Here is a 27,597-nt window from a genome sequence, read left to right as displayed (position 1 = left end):
ATATTTTTAAGGTGAGAGGAGAGAGATTTAAAAAAGACATAAGGGACAAATTTTTTACGTAGAGGGTGGTTTGCGTGTGGAATGAACTTCCTGAGGGAGTGGTGGATCTGGGTGCAATTACAATGTTTAAAAGACATTTTGATAAGTACATGAATAGGAAAGGTTTGGAAGGATATAGGCCAGGAGCATGCAGGTGAGACTAGTTCAGTTTGGGATTATGTTCGGCATGGACTGGTTGGACCGAAGGGTCTGTTTCCGTGCTGTTTGACTCTAAGACTCTATGTCACATGTCATCTGAATTCAAAATGCATTATCATTCCTACAGCATTGCTGAATCAAGATCCAGAAACCCACTCGCCAGTAGCACTGAGTGTATCTTATGCACACGAACGGCAGAGATTCAAGTACAATTAGGATGGGCAATAAATAATGGTCTTCCAGTGACACTCACATCCTGTAAACTAAAAAATTAAATCATCATGTGGGAATAAACAAAAAGTAGCAAATTACTGTCATGACTTGCATCAACATTTTTGGGAAACAAACAAAAATACTCGTGATTGTGAATTCTAATTTCATCTGCCTGAAGTTTTGATATTGCAGTTACTCTATTGGTATCTTATAGAAATAACTGAGCACTGGTGTTCTTAACGCATGAATGCTGTGTCTGAACAAAGTCTTTGCAAGGTAGAAAAGCCATGTTGATAGTTGACAATTTTGGGGCTTGTGTCAAGTTCCTACACCAACGGATGAAATCCATTTGTAACTTGTTTGCAGAAGTATACATTCAGCTCACCATACTCAAGGATCATAAATAGGCACTGATAGCCAACAATAATGTAAATCACTTTCAGAGCTAGAGTTTTCTGTTACTTTTACCTGTAGATGTAAGATTTGAGTCCATTGTCGCTGCCGAAAAGAAAATTCTAATGTCAAGATTGCTGACTGATATAATCATTGTTGTTTCTATGCAATGATGATATTGTGCAGGATATTCGTTTTGCTGAGAGTGGGAAGGGGATCTCATGATAAGACAGTGTTGAGAAACCAGGCCCATCAAAGCAATGGTGTCTCGTCCTATACAATTTTTACAGAACAAATCACAAGATGTATCAAATGTTCCAATAAAAGTTTTCTGTGCGGATGAATATTTATATATACTCATTGCATACATACCACTGGCACAGAATGTTTTGAGATGACTGAACTTTGGTTTGTAATCAATTTTCAATCGCAAGCATACAATATCATTGTTCTGGCCTTTTGCGACTTTTCTTCAGTGTTTCTGTGGTGTTTTGTATTGCATTGCTTCATCAAAATTACTTCATTCCAACTTCTAGATAACACTTTTTAGAGCAACTGACAATTTTGATGTCTCTCTGACTCCCCTAGAACTTCAGGGGTGCTATATTATTTATGCTTTTAAAAAAATTCTGTAATATTTGTTCCTTTCATGGTGCTGTTCCCAGTGATGGAGCAAATAATAATTGCTTTGTGTGAATTAATGAGAAGCAAATCCCCCAATAAATATTACTTAGTGTTTCTAAATGACTTAATAACCAAAATGAATAAATCATTTTTGCTCCAAGTAAATCCCAGTTTCTAAAAATGAATTGTGTTGATGGTGAGACAGTCTGTAAGTTGCTAAGCAACAGACTTATAGTTAACTGAAGGCAGAAAGCAAAGTAGCTGCAGTGGCTAGATATCTGAAACAAAAGCAGATTGTGATTGAAATATTCTGCATGTCAGAAGAACTGACAAAGAACCAGACATAAATAATTGACAAATTGTTATAATAGGCATAGACTAGCGGATATTACCTATAAACAGCATTGAAAAAGAAGAAAACAAAGGGAAGGGGAAATAACACAAGTTCATGGGAAAAAATCAATAAATATAAAACATTCAAGTGGAACAGGAAATGCCTTAGTGGCTGATAATATCTGAGAGGGTTGCAGGCACAATGAGCGAAGTTAAATACACTTAAGTCTTAGAGACAATGTGAAAAGCTGCAATAAGTTAGAAGCACCAGAAACCAACATTGTGAATTAACCCCCAGCAGCCTAGCAGTTCAAGAAAACAAGAAGCAGTCAAAACAAAACAGAAAGTTCTGGGAAAAGTCAGCATGTCTGGCAGCATTTGTGGAGAGAAAACAGAGTTAACATTTCAAGTCCAGTGACCCTTCTTCAGAACTGACTGTAGCAAGGAAAGGGTGGTAAATATAAAGAAGACCGGGTGGGGTTGTTGGGGAGTGAGCAGGTAGTTGGAGATAAAGCCCAGAGAGTCAGAAAGACAGTTAGGCAGACATAGAGATGGATATTACTAAGCCAGGGAGAAAGAAAATCTGATGACGTATGGGAAAATTGGTTGGCTGTGCTGAAATCATGACAAGGCCTTGGGTGTGGGGATGGGTAAAAGGACATGGAAGGAGGTGTTCAAGTTTTAAAATTATTGAACTCGATATTGAGTCCAGAGGGCTGCAGGTTTCCCAGCAGAAAATGAGGTGCTGCTCTTCGCTGAAGCACTGCAGCGAGCCTGAGACAGAGGCGTTGGCCATAGAATACAGTGGTGCGTTGAAATGTCAGGCAACTGGAAGCTGCATGTCATTTTTGTAGACAGAACATAGGTGTCCTACAAAGCAGTCACCCAGTCTGTGTGGTAGATCAATACTGAAGGTAAAGGCTACCCACTAAAGAACGTTTTGATGATGGGTCTATGCTCCAAGCACCAAACCAATCCTCTTCCCAGTCATTGTTTCCCTTTGAAGAGAACATTGGAGTTATAGTAAAAATTTACAATATTAACTGATTGGTTCCCTTCACAGAAGATGAATTACCTGCTGAGTGTTCAACAGCTTCCACTATGATGCAGCTTGTGGTGCAGAAGTAGCAACCTTCCATCTTTTCTATTCTCAGACAATAGTGGAGATTTTGGTAATTTGAGGTGTGAGTATTTACTGGCAGTTACTGACCTAATTGGTTGGGAGTAACACTGCAACATATAATAAAGCCTAAATTCTTTTATATTGTGTATACCTGAGCATTGCACTGTATGCATGTGTGCATTTATATTAATTCCAGAAGATTCTTATTTTCCAATTTGTTTCATTTAAAGATATGCTGAAAGGCTATGTATGGCAAATGAGAATGAAAGAAGACTTTTGAGAATCATAAACGTCACCACAGACTAGTCAGATTGAATGGCCTGTTTCTGTTCTGTAAATTCTATACAATTCAGGACCTGTCATTTTGAGTGTGAACCAAATGTGAAGTCCAAACGATATTTTTATGGTTTGATATACAAACATCTAACATACAAACAACAAATAACTAAAGAGGGTCTGAAAAATTCAGTCTGTCAATTACAATTGTGACCCATTGTGTGTCACAACATTATACATTCTCCATGTCATCCAAATTCACGTGGTGACCTGGGAGAGGTGAGAAACAAGATAAGTATCAGTGTTAATTTATGGTAAAAGCTCTGGATAATTTCTCTCTGATCTAGCTAGGTAATTGAAATTAAACCGCAATCATTGTGGCTTCAAATTCCCTGCGTTCCTTCCTTTTACCAAAAACTGATGTCCATCTGAACCAAAAACAGGTGCAATTCTCATTTAAAGAAATTGTGATCTCTGTGCAAAATAACAGCCTATTCCAGAATAAGGCCGTAAGACATAGGAGAAGAATTAGGACATTCAGCCCATTGAGTCTACTCTGCCATTCGATCATGGCTGATATGTTTCTAAAACTTATTCTCCTGCCTTCTCCCCACAACCCTTGATCCCCTTACTAATCAAGAATCTATCTATCTCTGTCTTAAATACACTCAATGACTTGGCATCCATAGCCCTCTGCAGCAATGAGTTCTGCAGATTTGCCACCCTCTGGCTGAAGAAATTCCTCCTCATCTCAGTTCTAAAGGATTGTCCCTTAACTCTGAGGCTATGCCCTCAGGACCTAGTTTCTCGTACTAGTGGCAACACCTCGTCCATGTCTACTGGAGCAGGCTTCTCAGTATTCTGCAAGTTTCAATGAGATCCCCCTGCCATCTTCCTTCTAAACTCCATTGAGTACAGATCCAGTTCACTATTCTCACATCCTTACATCTAATTTAGATCCAGTCAGCACATAACTTAAGTTGTGACTCTGGTTTTGTTTTAATATATTTCATTAGAATAAACTATCACTAGAACATAATCTATTCCAATTGTCATCTTGTAAACCCCAATCAGATCACCCTGAATTTATGTTTCCGTGAAATATCTATTTTGGCCTATATGGTAACTATAAGATGTTTTATACTGGAGATTTACTTTAGTGACTCATCTCTGCTCCATTTCCAAAGCCTCTATATCACCCATCATACGAGCAGACACCAAAACTGGACATAATATTTCAAAATCTTGCAAAATGACAAAATGGCAGGCTTTAGCTTAGAATCAATTGTCCAATGAATGTACCTCAATGCCCTATTCACTCTAAGTATTGTTTCATGGCATTATTCATCACTTTTATTCCACTTTCTCTAATGCTTTCCCATGAAGGGTATAAGAATATTGAACATTTGACAAGCAATTTTTCCAAATTAAACATCATTTGTGAATCATGAATCCAATCTGCCAAATACTAAAATCTACTAGAAGCTGTTGAGCACAATTTTAACACCCATAGATCTTAGTATCAGCTGCACCCAAAAGCCGTGTCATCCACATCTGCATTATCAATAAAAATAGTGAAGAGCAACTTTCCCATATCTGATCCCTATGGGACATCACATGTCTCCAAACAGCTCAAAATCTGTCTCCAACTCTATTTCACCTGGTTGTCCTTTCAGACAGTTTTCAACTTATTTCAATACTTTGCCATTAATATCAGAACCTTATCATTCAGTACCTTATTGGAAGCATTTCAGAAGCCCAGGTTGACAATGCTTACTGGGTTTTCCCAATCCGCCATCTTCATTGCTTCTTCAGAAAATACAATCAGATGAGTAAGACATGACTTTTTTGTAAACCATGCTGGGTACCTTAGTATATTGCTTCTGTATAACAACGATATCTTTCCTATGATTGTTATCAAACTAATGAGCTGTCAGATAGTCAGATCTGTCTTGCAACTTTTTTTTAAAATGCTGGGGATTATATCAGACTTCTTCCAATCTGTGAGAGCCATTGCTGGATGCAGTGTGTAAATACATATACAGAGTCACACATGATGCACCCCACCTCCTTAATGAGCCTTGGATGGTCTGGCTGCTCTACTTATTCTCAAGCCCTTAATTCTATCTACGTTACAGTAATAGTACTTAGAGTACAACTAATTTGGATAAGCATTTGTGTATGCAAAAAAGTAGATGATTTCAATCACTGTTATTATGCCCACCTTTTAAAATCTGTGCCGGCCCTTTCATGGATTCAATGTTCTTAGTCATTGTGGATGTCCATTTAAAGTGATTGGACGTGCATAGAGTTCATATGTCAAACATGGGGATGATGATAGAAAAGTTGAGATCATCATTTGCAATACACGGGCTCCTGGAAGTGTTGGTCACTGACAATGGGACATCATTTACCAGCAAGGAATTCGAGCATTTCTTAAAGTTGAATGGCATTCAGCATACAAGGACAGATTCATACCATCCATCATCCAATGGTCAGGCAGAAAGAACAGTCCAAACTTTGAAGTCAGGCAAAAATAAACAGCCTTCAGCTTCACTAGAACCAAAACTGTCCTGGTTTCTATTTGATTATTGGACCACCCTTCACTGCAACTACAGGGATTCCTCTAGCAGAATTGCTAATGGGGAGAAGACTCTGCACCAGATAAATCTGATCTTCCCAGACATTGGCGGGGGAGGGTGAAACAGCATTAGGAACACCAATGCCGGACACAAGACTCCGCTATAAGAGAGTAACGTTTTACTTCAGGGAACGAAGTTTGGTGCTGAAACCATGGAAATGGTACTGCTTGGGTAAGAGGCGTGGTTGTGTGAGGTCAGGTCTCATGATGTACAAAGTTTGCATTGGTGAGGCAGTCCTGAGCAAACACTTGGACCACATGGAAGCTACAAACTCGCAAACAGGGCAGGAGAAAAACATACCTGGCTCTTAGAACAGCTGGAAAGGCTGTTGGATTCCGTGAGTTCTCCCCCTTAGTCAAGCATCGAAGAAACATCTGAGTCTGTGATGGACGCGGCGGATGTTGCAGCCTCCATGCGTTTATCTCCTAAAGAAGGGGATGGATTTCTTCCAAGAGACTCCAAGCGCAAGAGTTCGCAATGGTCCAGTATGCAGCACCCATGTCCAATGCTGAGTGGGAGGAACCAGGTCAGGTGTGAAAACACCCCAGGAGAGACTACAAGAAAAAGAACAGGCCTACATTCTCGGACTTAGAGGGGGAGAGATGTAATAATTATAACGTGGTCAGCCAGGTGGACTTTATAGAAAGTGAGTTCGCTGGGACTGGGGCTGTTAATCTGGTCCAATCAGGGAGCCCTGGTTGACAGATATAAACAGGATTGTCAGAGGTTCTGTCCACTCTGAGATCTGGCTCTAAGGAAGCCGGACCAGTGTCAAGTATGAAGCACGTGTAAATAAAGTATGACTTGGTGATGGGACATTGGCCTCTGTGGAATTATTTCATTGGACATCTGATTTATGAATGTATAGGTGACGTGATGCTAGGGATACATCATTGATGTTCATGCTGACAACATGTATTATATCAATGGTTTATTTTTCTGATTCAATTCAGACCTAAAGCAGCACAATTCAGAAGAACTTAGCTGCTGGATTGCTGCTAAAAGATAATCACATGATTAGTAACTGTTACATTCTTATGAAGGGTGTCTAGTTGAAGTGATAATCTCACTTTTCTCTTGGAAGATGTTTAAATGCCTGCAGTTTATTTCCAAAGTCTGTTTTCCATTTGGTGATAACTCTTTTTGTGATACCATTTGGCCAAGGCTTGGCTTTGTTTTGGGGTTTTGCTGTGGGCTGACCAAAGATCCCTCTGCTCAGGATGTGTCCTGATGAAATTATGCAATTGCCTTCACTCAAGTGGTGTTCCCCAAACTCAGTCAGACAGGCGAGGGTGTCCACTTCCTGCAGGATACACTGGAGCTGACATACTCTACTTGCTGCATTTTCTAATGACAAAGCCAGTTGTACCGCCTGTTGGAAGTCCAGTTGGGCTTCAGTTAATAGGCACTTTTGCATGGTTATATCATTAAAGCGACTTACCAAACCGTCTCTCAGCATCTCATTCAGGGTTAACCCAAAATCATATGCCTCTACCAGTCATCTTAACCTTATCAAAAAGCCCGATACAGATTTCCGTGGTTCTCGAAATGCCAAATAAAACTGACAGCATTTCAGAATTAGAAGAGGCTTGGAGTCGTAATATTCCTTAACTAAATCTGTCAACTCTCGAAAGGTTTAGCATCTAGTGCCTCAGGGTTAGGCTCCTAATAACCGACATGCTGCCAGTCCACAAGCAGTCAGAAGATTTACTCATTGCTTTACATCTGCCCCAATGTCATTTGCCCAGAAAAAGTATTGCATTCTTTCCACACACTGGGCCCAGTCTTTGATGGCAGGATCAAACGAGTCAAGCTTCCCAAATAAAGGCATGATGCCAGAAATGCTTACCCCCAATCAAAGATGATTGTTGCGAGCAAATTTGCTTCAGGAGCATACTGTTTTCTCTTGTCGCCACTGAAATAACTCCATGGAGGCTGGTATCCCATCACCCTTTATTTACATGTGCACAGTATATTGACTGTGACCAGCTAGCTCAGAGCCAGTCCCTAAGATGAGGGGTATTCCTTTGATTCCTCTTTACATCTGTTAGCCAGGATTTCTGATTGGCCTATGCTGACAGCCGCAATCAGGGAACTCATATTCAATGAGATCCACCTGGCCAACCTCTTTCCAATCACTACACATGCTTAGATTCAAAGCACTGGAATTGCCTCCCTAAGCGTTTCTGCCTTGTTGCTTCGCTGCTCTCCTTTAAGACACTCTAACATTCCTCTTTGACCTAACCTTATGTCATCTTATATAGTTCAGTGTTATACTTTGCTTCAAAATTCTCTTCCCTTGGGCTGTTTATGGTGTTAAAGACATCATAAGAATATAGATCACTGCAGCTGGTTGAGATGTATGCCATCTTTGATATACACTGTACCTCTCCCATTCATTCATGCATGCATGGATGGATGGATGGATGGATGGATTGACAGCCAAGCACGGTAATATTGGTCTTGGTGCGGTCTAAACAGCGAATCTCGAAGGTGGGGCTGCTTTTGACCAATCCATGGTGGTGGGTGGGGCTTCTTTTGACCAATCCATTGTGGTGGGTGGGGCTTCTTTTGACCAATCCAGTGCAGTGGGTGGGACTTGTCGCGCATGGAAGTAATTAGATGGGCGGAGCCTGGAACCTCCAATGACTGCAATTGTCTGGGCCGTCCTCTCCCTATCAGAGGAAATGGGCGGGGACGGGATCTACCAATCACGAGCTGTGGATACGGCCCCGCCTTCTCCTGGTGAAGATGTCGCTCGATGGCGTTGTGCGGTTTCTAACTACCTTTCACCGGGGCTGCCTGTGCCGGTATTTGGCGCCGCTCCTCGCTCTTATCACCCTGGGCGGCTCGCTGGTAAAAGCCAGCCAACCCCTGGCCGAGTCCTACTTCTCTAACCGGCGCAATGTCCTCAATGTGTGAGTATTGAAGGTCTCTGCTACCTAGTGCGGGTGCACCAGCGGCGGTTATGGTTTCCCCGCTCCCCCCACCCCGCCTCCCCGGGCAATCAGCCACGAGCTGGGCCCAGCCTAAGTGACAGCAGCGCGAAGGGCAGGGGCGATCCCACTGTAAATGAGAAGAATCGTTTCGTGGGGAGTTTTACTGACTAGTGTATCTCCACCGCATTTTCATGTCATCACAGTGATTTTCTTAGTCTCTTGCTCCGAACTTGCAGCCAAAGGACATGGGAATGGCTATTAGACAAGGACAACATTGGGGTGAGCTCTGATGTCTTCGGTGGTTGAATAGCTGACTGATAATTACGGGAGCGAGGTCTGCGTTGAAGCTGGCCTTGTCTTGAGCCTTCCTCGCAATAAAGTAACTAGGAGTGGATCATTTGACCTGTTGAACCTGCTCTGTGGTTCATTTCGATCATGAACTCATCTTGGCGTTCAACTGAAACAAGCGCAGAGAACGCTGGAGAAACTCAGCAGGGTTAGCAGCATCTGTGGGGAAAGAATGAAGAGTTAAAAGTTTCAAATCTGGTATGACTGTGAGGAAGACAGTTTCACATTTGTTTTAGGTTTCCTGTACCTGCAGTATTTTGCTTTTACTGAATTTCAACTGCACTTTCTGCCTGCTCCCCATTTTTCTTGTGTAATCTACAGAGCAAAAATCTTAATTATACTTTGGTATACGTGACAATAAATCAATGAAATAAATCAGTACAAACAGATCATAGTAAGCAAGCATGCACAGAGGATCAACGTTAGCAAGATCAGCATTATTTGAGGCGAGAGAGTCCATTCATCAGACTAGTAATGGCCGGGAAGTTGTTCCTGAACCTGCTGGTCCGTATGTTCGGGCTTCTGTATCTTCTGCCCGATGGAAGAGATTGTAGACAATCATTACGGGGATATGATGGGTCTTTGTTGGCAGGCTTTCTGCGGCAGTGAGCTGTGTAAATAGAGTCCATTTTTTCTGATGAAGGGTCTAGGCCCGAAACGTCAGCCTTTCTGCTCCTATGATGCTGCTTGGCCTGCTGTGTTCATCCAGCTCTGCACCTTGTTGTCTCCATGGATGGAAGGTTGGCTTCTGTGATGGTTTGGATTGTGCACACCACCTTCTGTAGTTTCTTACCGTCCTGGGTAAAGCAGTTGCTGTACCAGGCCGTTATACACTCCATCGTAGAAGGTAGTGAGGGTCCTTTATGGACATGCCAAATTTCCTGAGTTGCATGAGGAAGAAAAGGCATTGTTGTGCTTTCTTGACTGTCGCATCTGTGTGGGATGTCCTGAACAGTTTGTTGGTTTATTGTCACTGAGGAACATGTCACTGTCAACCTCAGTTCCCCTGATGTAGATGGGGGCGTGTTCTTCTCCATTCTTTCTGAAGTTAATGATCAGTTCTTTAGTTTTGTCAACATTTAGAGAGAGAGATTGTTCTCATTGCACCACATCATCAAGTCCTCTATTTCCTGTCTGTATTTTGAGTCATCATTGTTAGATATTTGTCTTACTACAGTAATGTCAACGAACTTGTAGATGGCGTTCATTTGGAATTTGGCAACATAGTCGTGGGCGTCCAGGGAGTACAGTACGGGGCTGAGAATGCATCCTTGGGTTGGGGGGGTGGATTCCAGTGTTGAGTGTTATTGTGGAGGAGGTGCAGTTACCTATCATCACTGATTACGGCCTGTGAGTCAGAAAGATGAGGATCCAGTTGCAGAGGGTGGAGCCGAGACCAAGCTCGCGGAGTTTTGAGATCAGTCTGGAGGGGCTAATGATGTTGAAGGCGGAACTGTAGTCAACGAGCATGAGTCTGACATAGGTGTGTTTGTTGTTCACGTCCAGGGATGAGTTCACGGCTAGGGATATGGCATCCACTGTGAACCTGTTATGTCAGTAGGCAAACTGTAGGAGATCGAAGCAGGCTGGGAGATGGGAGATGATGTGGGCCATGACCAGCCTCTCTCTATCACCAGTTTAAAAGTATTTGGAGATAGAGACTCTATAGCTGTCAAGGCGGATAATTCTTAAGATTCATAACCTTTTGATGATGAAATTTCTCTGTCTCAGGTTTAATAATCAACTCTTTACCCTGAAATTGTGCCCCATGATTTAGATTCCCTGACTGAGAGAAATGATGTGTTAGCATCTATTCTATCAAACCTCTATGTTTCATTGAGAGCATCTCTCATTCTTTTAAACTCCAAAGAATATGGGAAAAATTTGCTCACCTGCATCGTAGGATGATCACTCATTAATTCCTGGTGAAAATTTGGTGAACCTTTGTTGTACTGCCTCAAGTGCAAGGATATCTTTTCTTAAATGTGGAGACCAAAATTGTGTACAGAACACAAGATGTGGGTCTCACTAAAACCCTGTGCAATTGTAACAAGGCTTGTTTTCTCTTGTATTTCATTTCTCCTTGAAATAAAGGCCAGTATGTCATTTGCCTTTCTAATTGTTCATCGCATATACATGTTAATGTACTCTGTGCCTTATCCAAGTGCAACCTAATTTCTCTGAACGTAACACTTGCAAGTCTTGCAGCTTTTAAAGGAAAATCTGTGTTTCTCTTGTGACCAAAGAGAATAGAATCCCTACAGTGTAGAAACAGACATTCAGCCCATCTAGTCCTCACTAACCCTCTGAGGCACATCCCATCCAAACCCAACCCAGCTTCCCCCCCACCACCCCTGCCCAAATCCAATCCCTGTATATCCACCTAGCCTGCACATCCCTGGACACTTTAGCATGGCTAATCCACCTAACCTGCAGATCTTTAGACTGTGGGGGGAAACCAGAGACCCCAGAGGAAACCTGTGTGTGTGCGACTTAGAGAGTTGGTAGGGCTGGAATGCACTGCATGGGAGAGTGGTAGAGCCAGATTCCATACAAAGTTTCAAAAGGGCGCTGGATACATATTTCAAAGGTATGGATTTAGAGGGTTACAGAGAAGGCTGGACAACGGGACTAGCTGGGTAGCTCTTTTGGGAGCTGGTACAGACTTGATGGGTCGAATTGCCTTTTTCTGCATCATAAAATTCTAATACTTGAGGCCCTAGCACTGACCCTTGTGATGCTTCACTATTCACTGGCTGCCAACTTGAAATTGTCCAGTTATGCCCTCTTATATCATTCTATCAACCAATCATTATCCATGCTAATATATTATCCCCAACTACATCAGCTGCAATGATAATTAGCCTTCTGAGTAGTACCTAAAGGTATGCCTTAAGGAAATCCAGGTATAAAACATTTGTTGGTTTCTTGTTACCTATCTTACTAGTTACATCCTCAAAAAATTCCAATCAATTTGACAAACAAGATTCCCTTTTAGTAAAGCTATGTTAACTTGTTCTAATCATTAAATTATCTTAATGCATTCTTAAACCTTAATAGATTCCAGTATTTTTGCAACAATTGGTATTAGGCTATCTGGCCTGTAGTTCTTTATTTTCTCCCTTGTGTCTTCCTTGAAAAGTGACATAACATTTGCCAGCTTCCAATCTGATGGGACCCTACCCAAATCTAAGAAATCTTGGAAAATCATAGTCAGCATATCACAATCTCTGCACCTATCTCATTAACCCCCTAGATTACAGTCTATTTTTGGAAAGAAATTGTCTTCTGCTGTGCCCACATCGCATGAATGAACGATTTTAAAAATGGTTGTAACACGGGAAAGTTTGACTTTGTATGACAGTGTATTTTTGGTGATGCAGTACAGACTCAATGGCCTATTCTGTACTGTATGATTCTGATTATAAAGACTGACAAACAATATTGGATTAATGCCTTTGCCATTTCCTCATGGCCCATGATAATTTCTCCTATAATAAAACAAAAATTTACAGATGCTGAAGATCTGAAACAAAAACAGATTGATGGCAAAATTCAGCAGATCTGTCAGCATATGTAGGGAGAAAGCAGAGTTAACGTTTCGAGTCCAGTGACTCTTCATCAGAACTGAGTTTCACCACCAATTTCTGTTTTTGTTTCATAATTTCTCCTGTTCCCTGGTTCTAAGAGACAAATGCTTGCTTTGGTGACTCTCTTCCTTTCAATTTACTCATGAAAGTTCTTGCAACATTTTCATATTTCTGGCTAGTTCATCTCATTCTACATTTTTCCGTATCTACCTTTTGGTAGCCCTGTGCTGGTTCTTAAAAGACACTCTGAAATATTATGCAATCTAGAATATTTATTTCCCACCCTTGATCACCTTGTAAAAATGTCTCTACATTAGCTATTAGATCTAGTTAATTTATCTCTGGTTTTGCTGCTTGTTCATTTATTTTAGAAATATAGAACATAGGTGCAGGAGAAAACGATTCGGCCCTTCGAGTCTGCTCCGCCATTCAATATCACAGTGGCTGATCATCTAACTCGGTATCTTGTTTCTGCTTTCTCCTTATATCCTTTAAGTTGTTAGTCCTAAGAACTGTATCTATATCTATCTTTAAAGATCTTTATTGCAGATTCTTGTATATTCAAATAAGGAACCTTTGAAGTTATTTGTTTTATCTCTTCCTGAGGAAGAGGTGAGTAAGAGAAGAAAATCTTTTCCATTTATCCATGCTGCTTTTTGATTTGGAATGCTCGTGCATGAATCAGTTAGTGTGGAGGAAAGTGGTACAAGTGCACCTGTTGCTGCTGAAATGTATCGCCAAAACATTTCCATGTTAGGCAATGCTTAAAGAAAATATGTCAATTTCACAAAAAGTGGAGGGAAAATTATTATTTTCTGTGGGGTGTTACTGTTTCCTTTATTGCAGGTTTTTATTATTTGGATCCTCTTGCCCATAAAATGCTGGATTTAATTTTTTTTGGATGTGACTGCTGTTGACAAGACCAACATTTGTTGCCTATCTCTAATTGTACTTGTACTTGTAGCGGTGAGTTACATCCTTGAACTCCTGCAGTCCGTATGGTATATCTATAACTTAGGGATGTTAGGAAGGGACTTCCTTGCTTTTGACCTGGTAATAATGGAGGATATCGTCCCAAATCCGTGTGACATGTCCCCTGGGAGGAGAGGCTAAAGGAAGTGGTGATTACTTTCTAGTGGTAAGAGGTCACTGGTTTGGAAGATGTTGGTGTTGTAGGAGTCTTGGCAACTTGCTGCAGTACCTCTGGTACGTAATGCATTTTACTTACACTCTTGTGTTGGTGGCGGACGGGGTACTGATCAAACTGGCTGCTTTTGTCCTGGATGTTGTTGCTGGAGCTGCATTGAAGATGATGGCTTTGGGGAGTCAGGAGATGAATTACTCACTGCAGAGTTCCCACATGCTGACTTACCTTGAAGTCATAGTAGTTATACAGCTGGTCCAGTTAATTCTGGTCAATGATAGATCCCTGAGATATTGATGCTGGAGAATCAGTGATGATAATCAGGGAAATGGTTAGATTTTCTTATTGGTGAAAGTCATGGCCGGGTGCTTGTATGAGGCAAATATTACTTGCCACTGCCCAAGTCTGGATAGTGTCCAGGTTTTGCTGCATGTGTGCAGGTTGCTTCAATGTCTGAGGAATTACCAGTGGAACTTGCTATGATCCAGTTAAGGATTTTTAACATTTTTTTTAAAAATTCTGAATACCTTGTTAAAATGAATAAATTTCACATTTTCAAACAAATAAATCTTTTTTTAAAAAAAATTAAACAAACTAAGCACTATTAACTTAATAATATTGTTTAGAATAACCTATGTTATGCACTCAAGTTTACTTATTACTTCTCCCAATAACTCTCTTTGTAAGTTGTATTGATCTTAAAGCTATTTATTTCTCTAGCAAAAGCGCGAGAAATAGGAGCAGGAGAAGACCATATGGTCCATCTATGCTATATAATTTAGTAGCTCCAGACATTCACAGGTTAAGCTTTCATTTACCATCTTGTGACTAGTTGTCTCAGTCCCTGGATCTGGTTACTGTTCAGTTGTTCCAAACTAATTTAGCTGATTAGTTTCTTTTGTAATAAGATTTTTTGGGGCCACTGTCGATTCTCCTACTCAATTCAAACTAGGGAATCTTCTACTTCTGGTTGCTGTCAAAATTCAAACTGAGATTAAAACCCATTTGTGTTCCAAGTGATGATTCCACTTCTGTGAGCTGCAAACCATGTGGTCTAAACTGCACATTGAAACTTTCTGTAAACACCCAGATAAATTGAAACTATCTCCTTGATGGTGCAGCCTATTCTGTGTTGTCCTCGAACCTTTTAATATCCCTCTTTTATACTTCCCTTTTTGAGCTGATTTGAGTAAATAGGTTTTGCAACCTTTCAATGTTTACTGAATGTTCTTAAACCAATTTAGGGACTATATTAAACAAACACGGGCCACTTATGTTTTTGAATACCCATTTTTCGTGTTTTCTGGCAATCTCTAATTCCCAACATTTTAGTTGACTTCTTTATAGCTGTTGATCCGTCAAGGCAATATAGCTGCAAGCTTCCTTTAATTGCAATTTTCTACAATTAAACTTCAATTTTAAGAAATAAAAATTATATACAAAAAACCCATGAATCATGAGAAGTAATGGCAACAAACTAAATAGTGTGCAGGCATTAGTGAACACTGTTTCTCCTGACCTTATGGTGGGAAAGGCATTGATGAAGCTGCTTAAGATGTCGGGACCTAGAACCCTATCCTGAGGAAGTCTAATGGTTGCCTGGGGTTGCAGTGTTTGGTCTGTATCATCTTCGTGCTAGTTACAATCCTGAACAATGGTAGGTTTTGCTCTGATTCAAATTAACTCCAATTTTATGAGGGCTTCTTGAAGTAACACTTGGTTAAATGCATCCTTGATGTCAAGAGCAGTTGCTTCCACTTCAGCTCTGTAATTCAATAGTTTAGACCAAGGCTCTTATGAGTTCTGGAACTAAGTGGCTCTGGTGGAATCCAAGCAGTGTTAGTGAGCAGCTTAATTTCTTTGGTGCTGCTTGATAGCACTGTCAATGACAGCTGCTGTCACTTTGAGAGCAGGCTGGGGTGCTTTTTATGATCAAAATGTATCTGGGCAAATTTTTACATTGATGGTTAGATCCCAGTGTTGAAGCTGGGTGTGGTTAGCTCTGGACCACAGATCTTCAGAACTACAGCTGGGCTTTTGTCAGGGCCTTCTAGCCTTCGCAGTATCCAAAGTATTCGGCCATTTCCTGATAGTAGGATAAAGTCGCCGTAGAGTTGCTATGTCATAGAAGGAGATGACTAGTGGCAAGTTTAACCTGAGGGTTTCCATGCTTCAGGTGAGGGGTGAGGTTGAGAAGGTGGGATGTGCATGGTGACCTCATGGTACGGAAACTGAACCTGTGCTGTTGGCATTACTGCAGTGCAAACCAGCAGTCCAGCCAACTGAACTAACTGACCCTAATAACATGTAAAATGAATCACATTGGCTGTTTATAGGCTTCTGTGATTCGGGAAATCTCAGGACATCTGGAAATCTCAGTACACTGCCTGTACTGCTCATAACCTCAGGAGTAGGCTAAAGTGGGCCATTCACTTGGTATTTCTGGCTGAAGATGGTTGTTATTGCTTCAGTCTTGCCTTTTCCACTGCTGGGCAGCCCCTCCATTATCAGGAGGATAAGGACATTTCTGAAACCACCTCGAGCTAGTTGTTTAATTATCTATGAACATTCATGACTGAACAAAGCAAGACTGCAGAGTTTTGATCTGAGTAGTTAGTTGTGGGATCATATGTTCATCACATGTTGCTACTGTTATTTAACATGCATATGTCTGGAGCTGTTGAGGCAGACATTGTCACACCGGTGGCATTCTGCTTAAACCGAGCATAGAAAGCGTTGAGCCTGTCAGGGAGGGATGTGTCATTGTCCTCTATCTTACATTGTTTCATTTTGTATCCCGTAATGTCGTTTAGACCTCGCCATAGATGGCGGGAGTCTGTTTGGTAGGTCAGGGCCTCTAACTTGGTCCGGTATTGCCCCTTAGCCTCCCTGATGGCTTTGCAGAGGTCATATCTGGATTTGCTGAATTGGTCCGGGTCACCCGACTTGAATGCTGCATGTCTGGTTTTCAGTAGGGAGTGGATTCCCTGGTTCATCCAAGGTTTACGGTTGGGAACACTTGGATTGAGTTCTTTGGTGCACAGTCCTGCTGATAAAATCCGTGATGGTGGTGGCATACTCGTCTAGGTTTTCCGCTGAACACTTCAACACAGTCCAGTCCACCGAGTCCAAGCAGTCTTGGAGACGGTCTTCCGCTGTCTCATACCAGCACTGTACTTCGCTTCGTGAAGGATTCTCCCGTTTCAGCTTCTGCTTGTAAGCTGGGAGGAGGAACACAGCACTGTGGTTGAATTTTCCGAAGTGTGGGCAGGGGATTGAGTGGTTGGCAACTTTGGTTGTGTAGCAGTGGTCCAGAATGTTCGGTCCCCTGGTGGGGCAGGAGATATATTGGTGGTATTTTGGCAGCACCTGCTTGAAGTTGACTTGGTTGAAGTCGCTGGCCACAATGAATAGGGATTTGGGGAATTTTGTCTCTAGTGTGTTTGTGGTAGTGTAAATCACATCTGGGGCATTCTTCACATCCGCGTAGGGTGGTATATAGACTGCTGTCAGGATGGCGGAGGTGAACTCTCCCGGTAGGTAGTAGGGACAGCATTTTACTGTAAGGTATTCTAGGTCCGGGGAGCAGTGGCTTGCCAGGGTCGCTACATCTGAGCGCTAGGAAGTGTTGATCAGGAAGCATAACCCAACGCCCTTCGCCTTGCCCGAGGATGCCATGCAGTCCACGCAGTCTATGGTGAACCCGTCAGCTTGTAGGGCACAGTCAGGAATGGCAGGAGTGAGCCAAGTCTCCGTGAAGCAGAGCACACAACAGCGGAGCTATTCACCAACATATTTAACGTCTCCCTCCTATAAGCTAAAGTCTCCACCTGCTTAAAGAAGACCACTATCAACCCTGTCCCCAAGAAAACACATGCACTGTGCCTAAATGACTACTGCCCAATAGCTCTGACTTCAATAATCATGAAGTGCTTCGAGAGGCTAGTCATGGCCCACAGTAACTCCAGTCTCCCAACCTGCCTCGATCCCCTACAGTTTACCTACTGACATTGCAGGTCCTCAGAGGATGCCATATCCCTAGCCCTGCAATCATCCCAGGAACATCTGGACAACAGACACCTATGTCAGACTCCTGCTCATTGACTACAGCTCCGCCTTCAACACCATTATCCCCTCCAGACTGACCTCAAAACTGCGTGACCTTGGTCTTGGCTCCAATCAGGGAGGATAGGTAACTGCACCTTCTCCACAATAAAACTCAACACTGGAGCCTCCCAAGGATGCGTCCTCAGCCCCCTACTGTACTCCTTGTAGACCCATAACTGTGTTACCAAATTCGGAATGAACGCCATCTACAAATTTGCTGACAACATCACAGTAATGGGATGGATATCTAACAACAACGAGTCAAAATACAAACGGGAGATAGAGGGCTTGGTGATCTGGTGCAATGAAAACAATCTGTCTCTCAACGTTGGCAAAACTAAAGAACTGATTATCGACTTCAGAAAGAAAGGAGGAGAACATGCTGCTATCTACATCAACAGAACTGAGGTTGAGAGAGTGAAAAGCATCAAGTTCCTCAGAGTGGCGATAACCTGTCTTGGACTTCCCACGTAAATGCAACAGTTAAGAAGGCACATCAACGCCTCTTCTTCCTCGGGTAGCTCAGGAAATTTGGCATGTCCGTAAAGTCCCTCACCAACTTCTACAGATGCACTATTGAAAGCACACTGTCTGGGTGCATAACATCCTGGTATGGCAATTGCTCTGCCCAGGACCATAAAAAACTACAGAAGATGCTGTGCACAGCCCAGACCATCACGGAAGCCAACCTTCCATCCATGGACTCTATTTATGTGGCTCGCTGCCGAAGTAAGACGGCCAACACCGTCAAAGACCCATGGTGCGCTGGTAATGACCTCCTACAACCTCTTCCATCAGGCAAAAGATACAGAAGCCTGAATACACACACAAGCAGGTTCAGTTACAGTTTCTTTCTGGCCATTATCAGCCTCAATAATGTAACTGGCAATGTAGTCTGTATGCCTCCTAAGTCTTTTTGATCTGTGCATCCTTTGCTTGCTGTGATCTGCCTGTACTGCTCATAAACAAAACTTCTCACTGTTTTGGTACACATGACAATAAAATCAATCAATCAGTCAATCAATATAGTCCTATGTGTAGCTTCACCAGAATTGATGCTTCATTTTTAGCAATGCCTAGTTCTGTTCCTCGCGTGTTCTCCTGCACGTCTCATTGAACCAGTACTGAGCCCCAGGTGTGTTGGTAATGGAAGAGTGAGGAATATGTTAGAAGATGAGCTTACAGACTGCTGAATAAAATTCAGCTGCAGCTGATGGCCAATAGTGCCTCAAGAATTCCAGTCTGTTAGGTCTGTTCTGAATTTGACCCACTTAATACAATGAAAGTGCCACACAATATGATGAGCAGTGCTCTCAATGTGAGATCCGGGCTTGTTTCTGCATGGGCTGTGTGGTAGTCATTCTGCCCAGTATTGTCATGGACAGTTGCAGCTGTGACAGGCACATTGGTGAGGAGAAGGCCTAGTACATTTCTCCCTCCCATCGGTTATCTCAGCAGTTGCCATGGGTTCTCTCTGGTGGATAAGTCTTCAAGACTTTAGCAGGGTCGTCAGTCATCATGCTACTGCACCACTTCTGATTGACATTGAAGGCCCTTACCTAAAGTACTTTTTTTTTTTCCCCTCGTTACCTTGAATGCCTTTTCCAAGGATTGTTCAGTAGAGGCTGTCCTTGTCCATTTTTTATGCCATGAAACATCATGGGGTCAGATTCCATGTTGAGGTTCTTGGGACAACTCTTCCCTACCAATCATACCCCACTGTGCTACCAACTGCAGTGGCTCATCCTGCCAGTGAAACAGGAAACAACTAAGAATGGTGATGGAGGATTGTGGGACAACTGTCTTCAAAGCATGTTATGGTGAGTCTGATTGTCAGGTAAGGGCCAGCTGTCCAATTCTGGTGCAGATTCCCTGATATTAGTAAAGAGGTTTTGCATGTTTGACTGAGCATGGTGAGCCGTCATTGTTTCTAATGCCTTGTTTGATGTCATTTGATTCATTCATATTTGCACTGTCAGAACAGGTTTCAGTACGCAATGTCTTTATTCTCCCCCCTGGACTTAGTTGTATCATATGCATTCAACAACTTTTATTTGTACAGCAACTTTAAGACATTTTATGGTGTTAATATACTTCCTGAGTGTAATCAGACCTAAATTGATACTGAGCCAAAGAAGGTGTTGGTGGAACAGGTGCCAAGAGCTTTGACAAAGCAGTGGGTGATGAGGATTTTCTGAGTGGAGAAGCATTATGATCATTTAACTTCCATTCCTGACGTCAATGGTAGTTCACATTGTAAATGGAATGCATCTCCTTGGGTACTTTAACTCCATCCCTTTAAAAAGTCTTCATACTTTCTCAAAAAATAGCTACTAATTACCCTTCAGTTCTTGCAAACCACTCCAAAACACATTACTTGTCAAGTCTCTGTCCAACTCTCTGAATTTCTCAATTCCAACATCTGTCTGTGTCAGAGTGCTGGATCCACCCTAATCATTATCAAATGATGACACTACAGTGATCAAACATGATGTATTCTCCCTGCTTATCACCGACTTATGGCAGCCTTTGATTATGATTAGCTACAATATCCATCTTCTGAGGCATTTCTGTTGTTTAGCTCATTGACACTCTTCTTTTGTTCCAGTCATGCTCATCTGTTTGTAAGCAGGCCATCTCCAATAATTGATTCCTTCTATATTCCTGCACTGTTGCCTCAGCAGTATTTTAAGGATGTGTCTTTGGCTATTTCTAGTTCCTCATTTACAGTCCTCTCTGGCAATATCTTCAGCATAGTGGGATCATTTTCCATTTATAAGCTGAAGATGTCCAGCTCTGCTTCTCTCCACGTATCTTGAACTCTGCACTACTTTGGTTCTTTATTGTTTAAATGACCACCTGGTTTTTATGGGAAGCAATTCTTTGTTAAGTATCAAGACTGGAGACAACTCTTCAATCTCTCAAACTCCATTCCTATTGTCAATGATTCTGTCCCCTTTCCCAACCACTTCTTGTGTTAAATGAAGCTGTTCATAACCTTATGGTGTTTTGTGAGTCACAGCTGAATTTCTTCTCCTCATATCCACAACATTGCAAAGTTGACCTTGTTTGAACTAGGTTACTTGGCCCAATTTTTGGCCTTCTAACTTTCTCTCTGCTGCTGACACCTTATGTTTATATCATCTCCAGTCTTCATTGACTGAGTGCTATCACCGATCAGTCTGTTTCCCATCCTCATGAAAATCAACTCATTCAAAATTCTGCAAATAAGTATTCTGAGGAAGGGTCGCTCAACCTGTAATATTAACTGTGATTTCTCTCTACAGATGCTGCCAGACTTTGAGCTTTTCCCAGCAATTTTTGTTTTTGTTTCTGATTTACAGCATCTGCAGTTCTTCTGGTTTTCATTTGCTACTCAACTGACTCTCCTCATCACTTGTCTTTGTTAACCTGCATTGACGTCTATCTCCCAACATTTTGAATTTAAAGTTCTTGTCTCTGTTTAGATCTCTCCAAACCTTGCCCACCTTTATCTCAAATCTTCTACTAAACTACAACTCTAACCTCCCCCCACCAATGAACACCCCAACCTATTACTGGCTTTGTGACTTTTACCCTACCTTTTACCATTTCTTTAGACCTGTAAATTGGAATTCTGTTTGTAAACTATTATATCCCTAATCACCTTCTCATCCTTTAAGATACTTATTAAATCCAACATTTTTAATAATTTGTGATCATAACAAAATGTGCTGAAAATATGCAGCAAGTCTAGTCGCATCTGTGCGGCTAAACAGGTAACCTTTCGAGTTGAATGTGACTGTTCTTAAATTGAAGCCAATGTCTTTTGTTTCTGTCCCCACAGATGCTGCAAGACCTGCTGAGTTTCTCCAGCACATCCCCTTTCTGCAAGATTTCACAGCATTTTTAGCCACTTTGGCAGTGTTCATTTTTGTTGTGCATTGTCGCCAAACAAGTGACAGGACATTGTGCTTTAGGACAGAGACAGTTACATTGAGATGGATAGCAGACTCCTGTGACTGCTCATATTGAAGCCCTAACGTAATTTTATTGTGCAGAATATTATTGACAAGTTATGGCACCGAAGGAAACCAGATTGGACTAGCACCTGAACATTATTAGATGAATAATAATCAATGCTTTACAGTCCACTCAGTTAGTAAAATAATGACTTCTCAGAAATTGATTTTATAGGCTTGACTGCATAAAATCAACACAAAAGTCATGTAATCCTTTATTCTGGACTAGTGTTTTTCTTTGATCAGTGCAAGTCTATTTCCTCTGCGCCACATGCTTTCTATACTTTTGACCATTTCTCTTTACTAAATAGCCAGATTATCCCAGTACAATGGGATCTTGATCAGATGGGCCAATGGGTCAAGGAGTGGAAGATGGATTTTAATTTCGATAAATGAGGTGTTGCATTTTGCTAAGGCAAATCAGGGCAGGATTTATACATTTTAATGGTAGGGCCCTGGGGAGTGTTGCAGGCCAAAGCCACCTAGCGGTGCAGATGCATTGTTCCTTGAAAGTGGAGTCAAATGTAGACAGGGTGGTGAAGGTAGTGTTTGGCACGTTGGCCTTCACTGGTCAGTGCATTGAGTATAGGAGTTGGGATATCATGTTGCGGCTGTACAGGACATTGATGAGGCCACTTTTAGTATACTGCGAACAGTTCTCGGTCTCCCTTCTGTTGGAAGGATATTTTTAAACTTAAGAGTGTGGAGGAAAGATTTACAAGGACGTCGCCGAGACTGGAGGATTTGAGTTCTAGACTGGGGCATTTTTCCCTGGAGTGTCGGAGGCAGAGGTTTGTTGAGGTTTACAAATCATGAGGGGCATGGATGAGGTGAATAGCCAAGGTCTTTACCCCAGGGATAGGGGAGTCCAAAACTAGAGGGCATAGGTTTAAGGTGAGAGGGGAAAGATTTAAGAAGACCTGGGTGGCATCTTTTCCATGCAGAGGGTGGTGCGTGTATGGAATGAGCTGCCAGAACAAGTGGCGGAGACGGGTACAATTACAACATTGAAAAAGCATCTCGATGGGTCCATGAATATGAAGGGTTTTGAGGGATACGGGCCAAATGATGGCAAATGGGACCAGATCAGTTTCGGATATTTAGTCAGCATGGACGAGTTGGACTGAAGGGTTTGTTTCTGTGCTGTATAATTCTATAACTCTCTTGTTAAAAGTGTTTACAAATTTTGCTTCAGTAGGTTTGTGATGGAGTATTTCATGTTCCATATATTTATATTGAAATAATTTTATTAAACTTTCTCTTCAATTTATTAACCTTCCGTTTTAATGTTTTAGAGAGAACTATTAACACTTGAGTAACTTAAAAAATTACAGGGAAGATTTGAATTATTCTGTAGAGTAAATGGGATAACCTGGTTTATAAGAAATATTTTATTAACGGAAAAACTTCAGTACTTATTGCTATCAAAAGCCCTGCATTGAAAATGAGGGATTGTTCACGTAATGCACTTTTTTTTACAGGTACTTTGTAAAGTTTTCATGGGGTTGGACCGTGGGCCTGCTGCTTCCTTTCATTTTCACTTCAAATTACTTTCTTCAAAGGGATGTTCTGTTTGCAGTACGTCGTGTAACTTCATGTGTGGTAGGAACTGGTATTTGGTTTCTTAGCACAAGGACCTTTCACATTATTGAAAATTTCACAGGTGAATGCTACGAATCCCAAAATATGACCGTTCTCCATCAATTTGACAACCTATACACTTGCAAGAAAAATGGCCACTTGTGGCTTGGCTTTGACATCTCTGGACACTCCTTCTTATTGTCGTACTGTGTACTGATTATGACAGAAGAAATAGCTGTCATGAATGAACTTCAGAAAGTGGAGCAGAAGCCAGGAAAATCCATAGCAACAATCATTAAATCACTGTTTATTGCTTTAAATGCCTTGCTTTTCTTATGGATTTGGATGTTTTTTTGTACTGCATTGTATTTTCATGATATGCCTCATAAAATAATTGGAACTGCTTTTGGAATTTCTGCCTGGTATGGAACATATAGATTTTGGTATAAGAAACCTTTTTCTCCTGGACTGCCACCTGAAATTGGGAACAAAAAGGAGTAGTATTCTGAAATATTCAAGTACAACAAGTATTGGTGTAACATTTACCTTTCATGTATACAAGTTCTAGGCATAATGATAATGATTTGTATTTCAATTTCTGTGTCAGTCTAAACCAATGGAAGCAGCTTTATTTTAAACGAGGAACAGTTATTTGCTGCTTGCACTGCCTCAGTATATCTGTGTACATATAGCCACATAGCAGCCTAGGTGTAATTGCAGAATAATAAGTGATGCCATACAGATCTTTATTATAGAAGACACTGGCCATTATTGCTGTTCTCTTTTTTTTTTTTGATTGTTCAGCCACAAAATGTAACAATATTAGCAATTTTTTAAACATTCATTTCCACTATTTTTGTTTAAAATCAAATAATTAAGTGTGTGGCGACTCTTCTATCCATTTGTCTTAATTTACATATTTCTCAGATCTAATTTTTAGTCCATTCTTCATTATTTCTGTTGCAGAATCTTTGGTGCAATGTACATTTATCCTTTATTTCATCTTTTGAATCTGTTCTGTGATTTTTAAAGCAATTATGTAAGCAATGCCTGTAATCAGTAATTCTATCAAGAAACTTATTTCTCCTTTGCTTTTTTGGATGTTTTTTCAAAACATTTGTATACAAATACGTATAGAAATAGCCACCAGCAGTACTTGATATAATAAAAGGCGTATTGGATTTAGTTATAATTGCTGTTACTTAGTATAAGTACATAGGCGTGCTAAACTTATCTTTCAACAAAAGTGTAACCATTTAGCTAGTCTAACTTGTTAAAACAAAAATAAGTCAAACAAATTGATTGAACATGCTTATTGGTCAGTTAATTTGTTACTGCACCTTTCAGTATTCTTTTTATATAAATTGCAGCTTTATATTTCTAAGCCCTCACTAAGTTATGAAATAGTATAATCAAAGTTGAGTGATATTTGTTTGATTGTATCTGCTTTTGTTCTTGAACTATTATGTTTACTTCCCAAGAATTAACTGAAATTATTTCTCATGTGCACCTGGTTTGTTGCTTAAACTGTTAACTTTATCATGCCTAAAATATTTTGCCTTCAAAGCACAGTGATTGCTTGTGAAGGGCATTGCTGACAACTTTTGTATACCAATATTTATAGGGCCTGATAGATTTAAGAATTTTCTATCTAATGTGTTGAAGTCAAGTTGTTTTTGATATACTTAGTGTGATATGATGCAACTGAAGATTTCCTTAAGCTGTAGAGAGAAAATTGCTTGGATAGTAGTGTACATTTCATTCTGTATGTATTGTATTTTTGAGAGATGGACATGGAAAAAATCAGGAACTGTGTGTAAAAATGTTATAAAGTGAAACTATAGCGTGTGTTTTCCTTTTAACTAGCTTTTATTCCTATAGGAAGAATTTACATTAAAAGTGTTTCTGATGTACATTGTATGCCTTGTAATGAAATGTTTTGAAATGTAAGCAGGTGCTGTTAACCAATGTGTGTAGAATTACGAGTTGTTATTGGATGCATACATGCTCTGAAATAATCCATTTGTAATTAATGTCTAATTTATTAAAGAAAAACAATGTTTGTGAATTGGATGGAGCACAGTAGGTATAATGGTTTGGAAATTTGTCACTGCATACCTAATTTAGTTTCTTTGCATAAGTAATATTTTTTAAAAATGCTTCTCGTGCAAGTGAGATTGACTTTGGAATGTAATAATGCACTGTGCTATTTAGATTTCTCCCAGAATTTAGAGAAATTATTTGACCTGCCTGCCTCAATTTGAAATACTGTGCAAAGGAATAAGGCATGTTATATGTTCAGAATTCATTATCTATGTACTTTCATTAAATATTTAACATTTTTAACTATTATTGAGTTTTGCCTTTTCAATTGCATCAAAGGTAATTGATAATCCTTCACTTTCCTCTAGCCCTACATTAAAGCTTTCTTTCAGCTCTGGCAGCTCCTTTTTCCCTTCATTGGCGGCTGTGTTTTCAGCTATTTCATTCTGAGACCTGGCTTTCCTGCCGTAAAACTCCCTTTCTAGGCTGCTTTTAGACCCTCCTTAAGATGAGTGTAGTTGGCCAATTTTTGAGTCATCTATACCAATACATCTTTTTGTCATCTTGCACTTCTATGAATCGTGCATTGGAGAGGTTTTTCATTGATAGTAGTGCTATGAATAAGCTGACAGTGTGAATGTTGAGGATTATGTATTAAATAAAACAAACTAGAGAAAATAATTTGAAGCAGTATATAGATTATGTTGCAAAGGGTTTTATATGAAAAATAGACAAACTAAATAGAGTTTATTATCTAACATCCAATTTGTGTGCATGATACCTACGTACTGACACGTCTGTTTTGTCTATTTTATGTCTCTGTTTCTTGGTTTGAACATGAAAATACAGGAATGTAGGTAATCTTCCCCCACCTCCACTTTTAATTGCCATAATTGAGTTGCATGCTAGACTGGTCTGTGGGTGTGTTGACCTCTATGGCTGTGGAAATTCTGGGAAAAAGGACTTGCCTGTTGAGATGGAGCTCAGTAGTTTAAGTACATTTTGCAGTTTGCATTTATCACCTGAATTATGAATGTCCATAATATTATTTTTGAGAAGGTGGTGGGTTCTGAAGTAGAGGGTAGAAAGGATTCTTAATTTCGGTTCTATCCAGTGCAAGTTCGGAGAATTCTTGTAGTTTGGAGATGGATTTGCTACAGTCTCATCTCTTCATTGCTGACCTTGCACATGGAACCAAACTCTTTACCTTACAGTGTTATGTTTGAGATGGGAGGGGTTCACTGTCTTTTGTCTCCCACAGAATAGTGGGACTAGACACATAAATTGTACTGTTTTTCCAGATATGGAAACTTGCAAACTTGTTATTAGACTTGTGATACCTGGTTGACTTTTTTTAAAAACACTAATTTTGCATTTATTTAAAATATTAAAAACTATAAATATTAAATGACAATATGAAATTAGCTAATGAAAATATAAATGTTTACCCCTCTAAATAACCCAAAATATACAAACCAACACTAACGCACTGGTTGAAGAGAAGAAAACAGGTTTCTTTCTGTGGTAATTTACTTTGGTAGAAGAAAAAGAACTTTTTTGTTTAAATCTTCGATCTTGAAGGCAAAATAAAAGCTATGAGATGTGTGACGTTCAGACAGATGTCAGTCTGATGTTCTGGTGCATAAATGTGGATGTCACCAAACACAAGCAGTTGTCTCTAAGATTTTAGCATGTTTCTTGAATAAGCTGTGTTGGTATTCAAGGTTTTTCTGGATACTTTTCAGGAGCAATATTCTAAATACCACACTGGGCCCACAAAGACATATTTTCCAAAAACAGAACTGCTGAGCTCGGAAGCTTTTCCCCTTCCCAAGGCTGGCCAACAACTGAAAAATCCAAACAATCTCCCAAATAGATGCTGCATCCTGAAAGTCGTAAACCCAGGCAGGGGTTCTACAGGAAATAAGCAGTTATCATAAAACAGGACTTTCAAGAAGTGCCTTGCTTAAATAAGAGACCCTTCAAACTCAGCTGCTAAATATGAAGCAAAAGTATTTTAAAAATGATTAAATATGAAGCCA

General features: G+C 40.5%; 1 protein-coding gene across 1 annotated transcript; it reads left to right on the top strand.

Moving 5' to 3' along the window:
• The first annotated feature begins 8,493 nt into the window (after nt 1-8,493).
• fitm2 (fat storage inducing transmembrane protein 2) lies at nt 8,494-25,864 on the top strand. Its single transcript, XM_020527463.2, has 2 exons — nt 8,494-8,720; nt 23,413-25,864. The coding sequence occupies exons 1-2, from the start codon at nt 8,554-8,556 to the stop codon at nt 24,011-24,013; spliced, it is 768 nt and encodes a 255-aa protein (XP_020383052.2). The 5' UTR covers nt 8,494-8,553; the 3' UTR covers nt 24,014-25,864.
• Nucleotides 25,865-27,597: the final 1,733 nt, after the last annotated feature.

The sequence above is a fragment of the Rhincodon typus genome, chromosome 19 (assembly GCF_021869965.1).
Source record: "Rhincodon typus isolate 14 chromosome 19, sRhiTyp1.1, whole genome shotgun sequence".
Lineage (NCBI taxonomy): Eukaryota > Metazoa > Chordata > Chondrichthyes > Orectolobiformes > Rhincodontidae > Rhincodon > Rhincodon typus.
The sequence above is the reverse complement of the archived record's forward strand: the minus strand, read 5'-3'. Positions and strand labels throughout refer to the sequence as shown.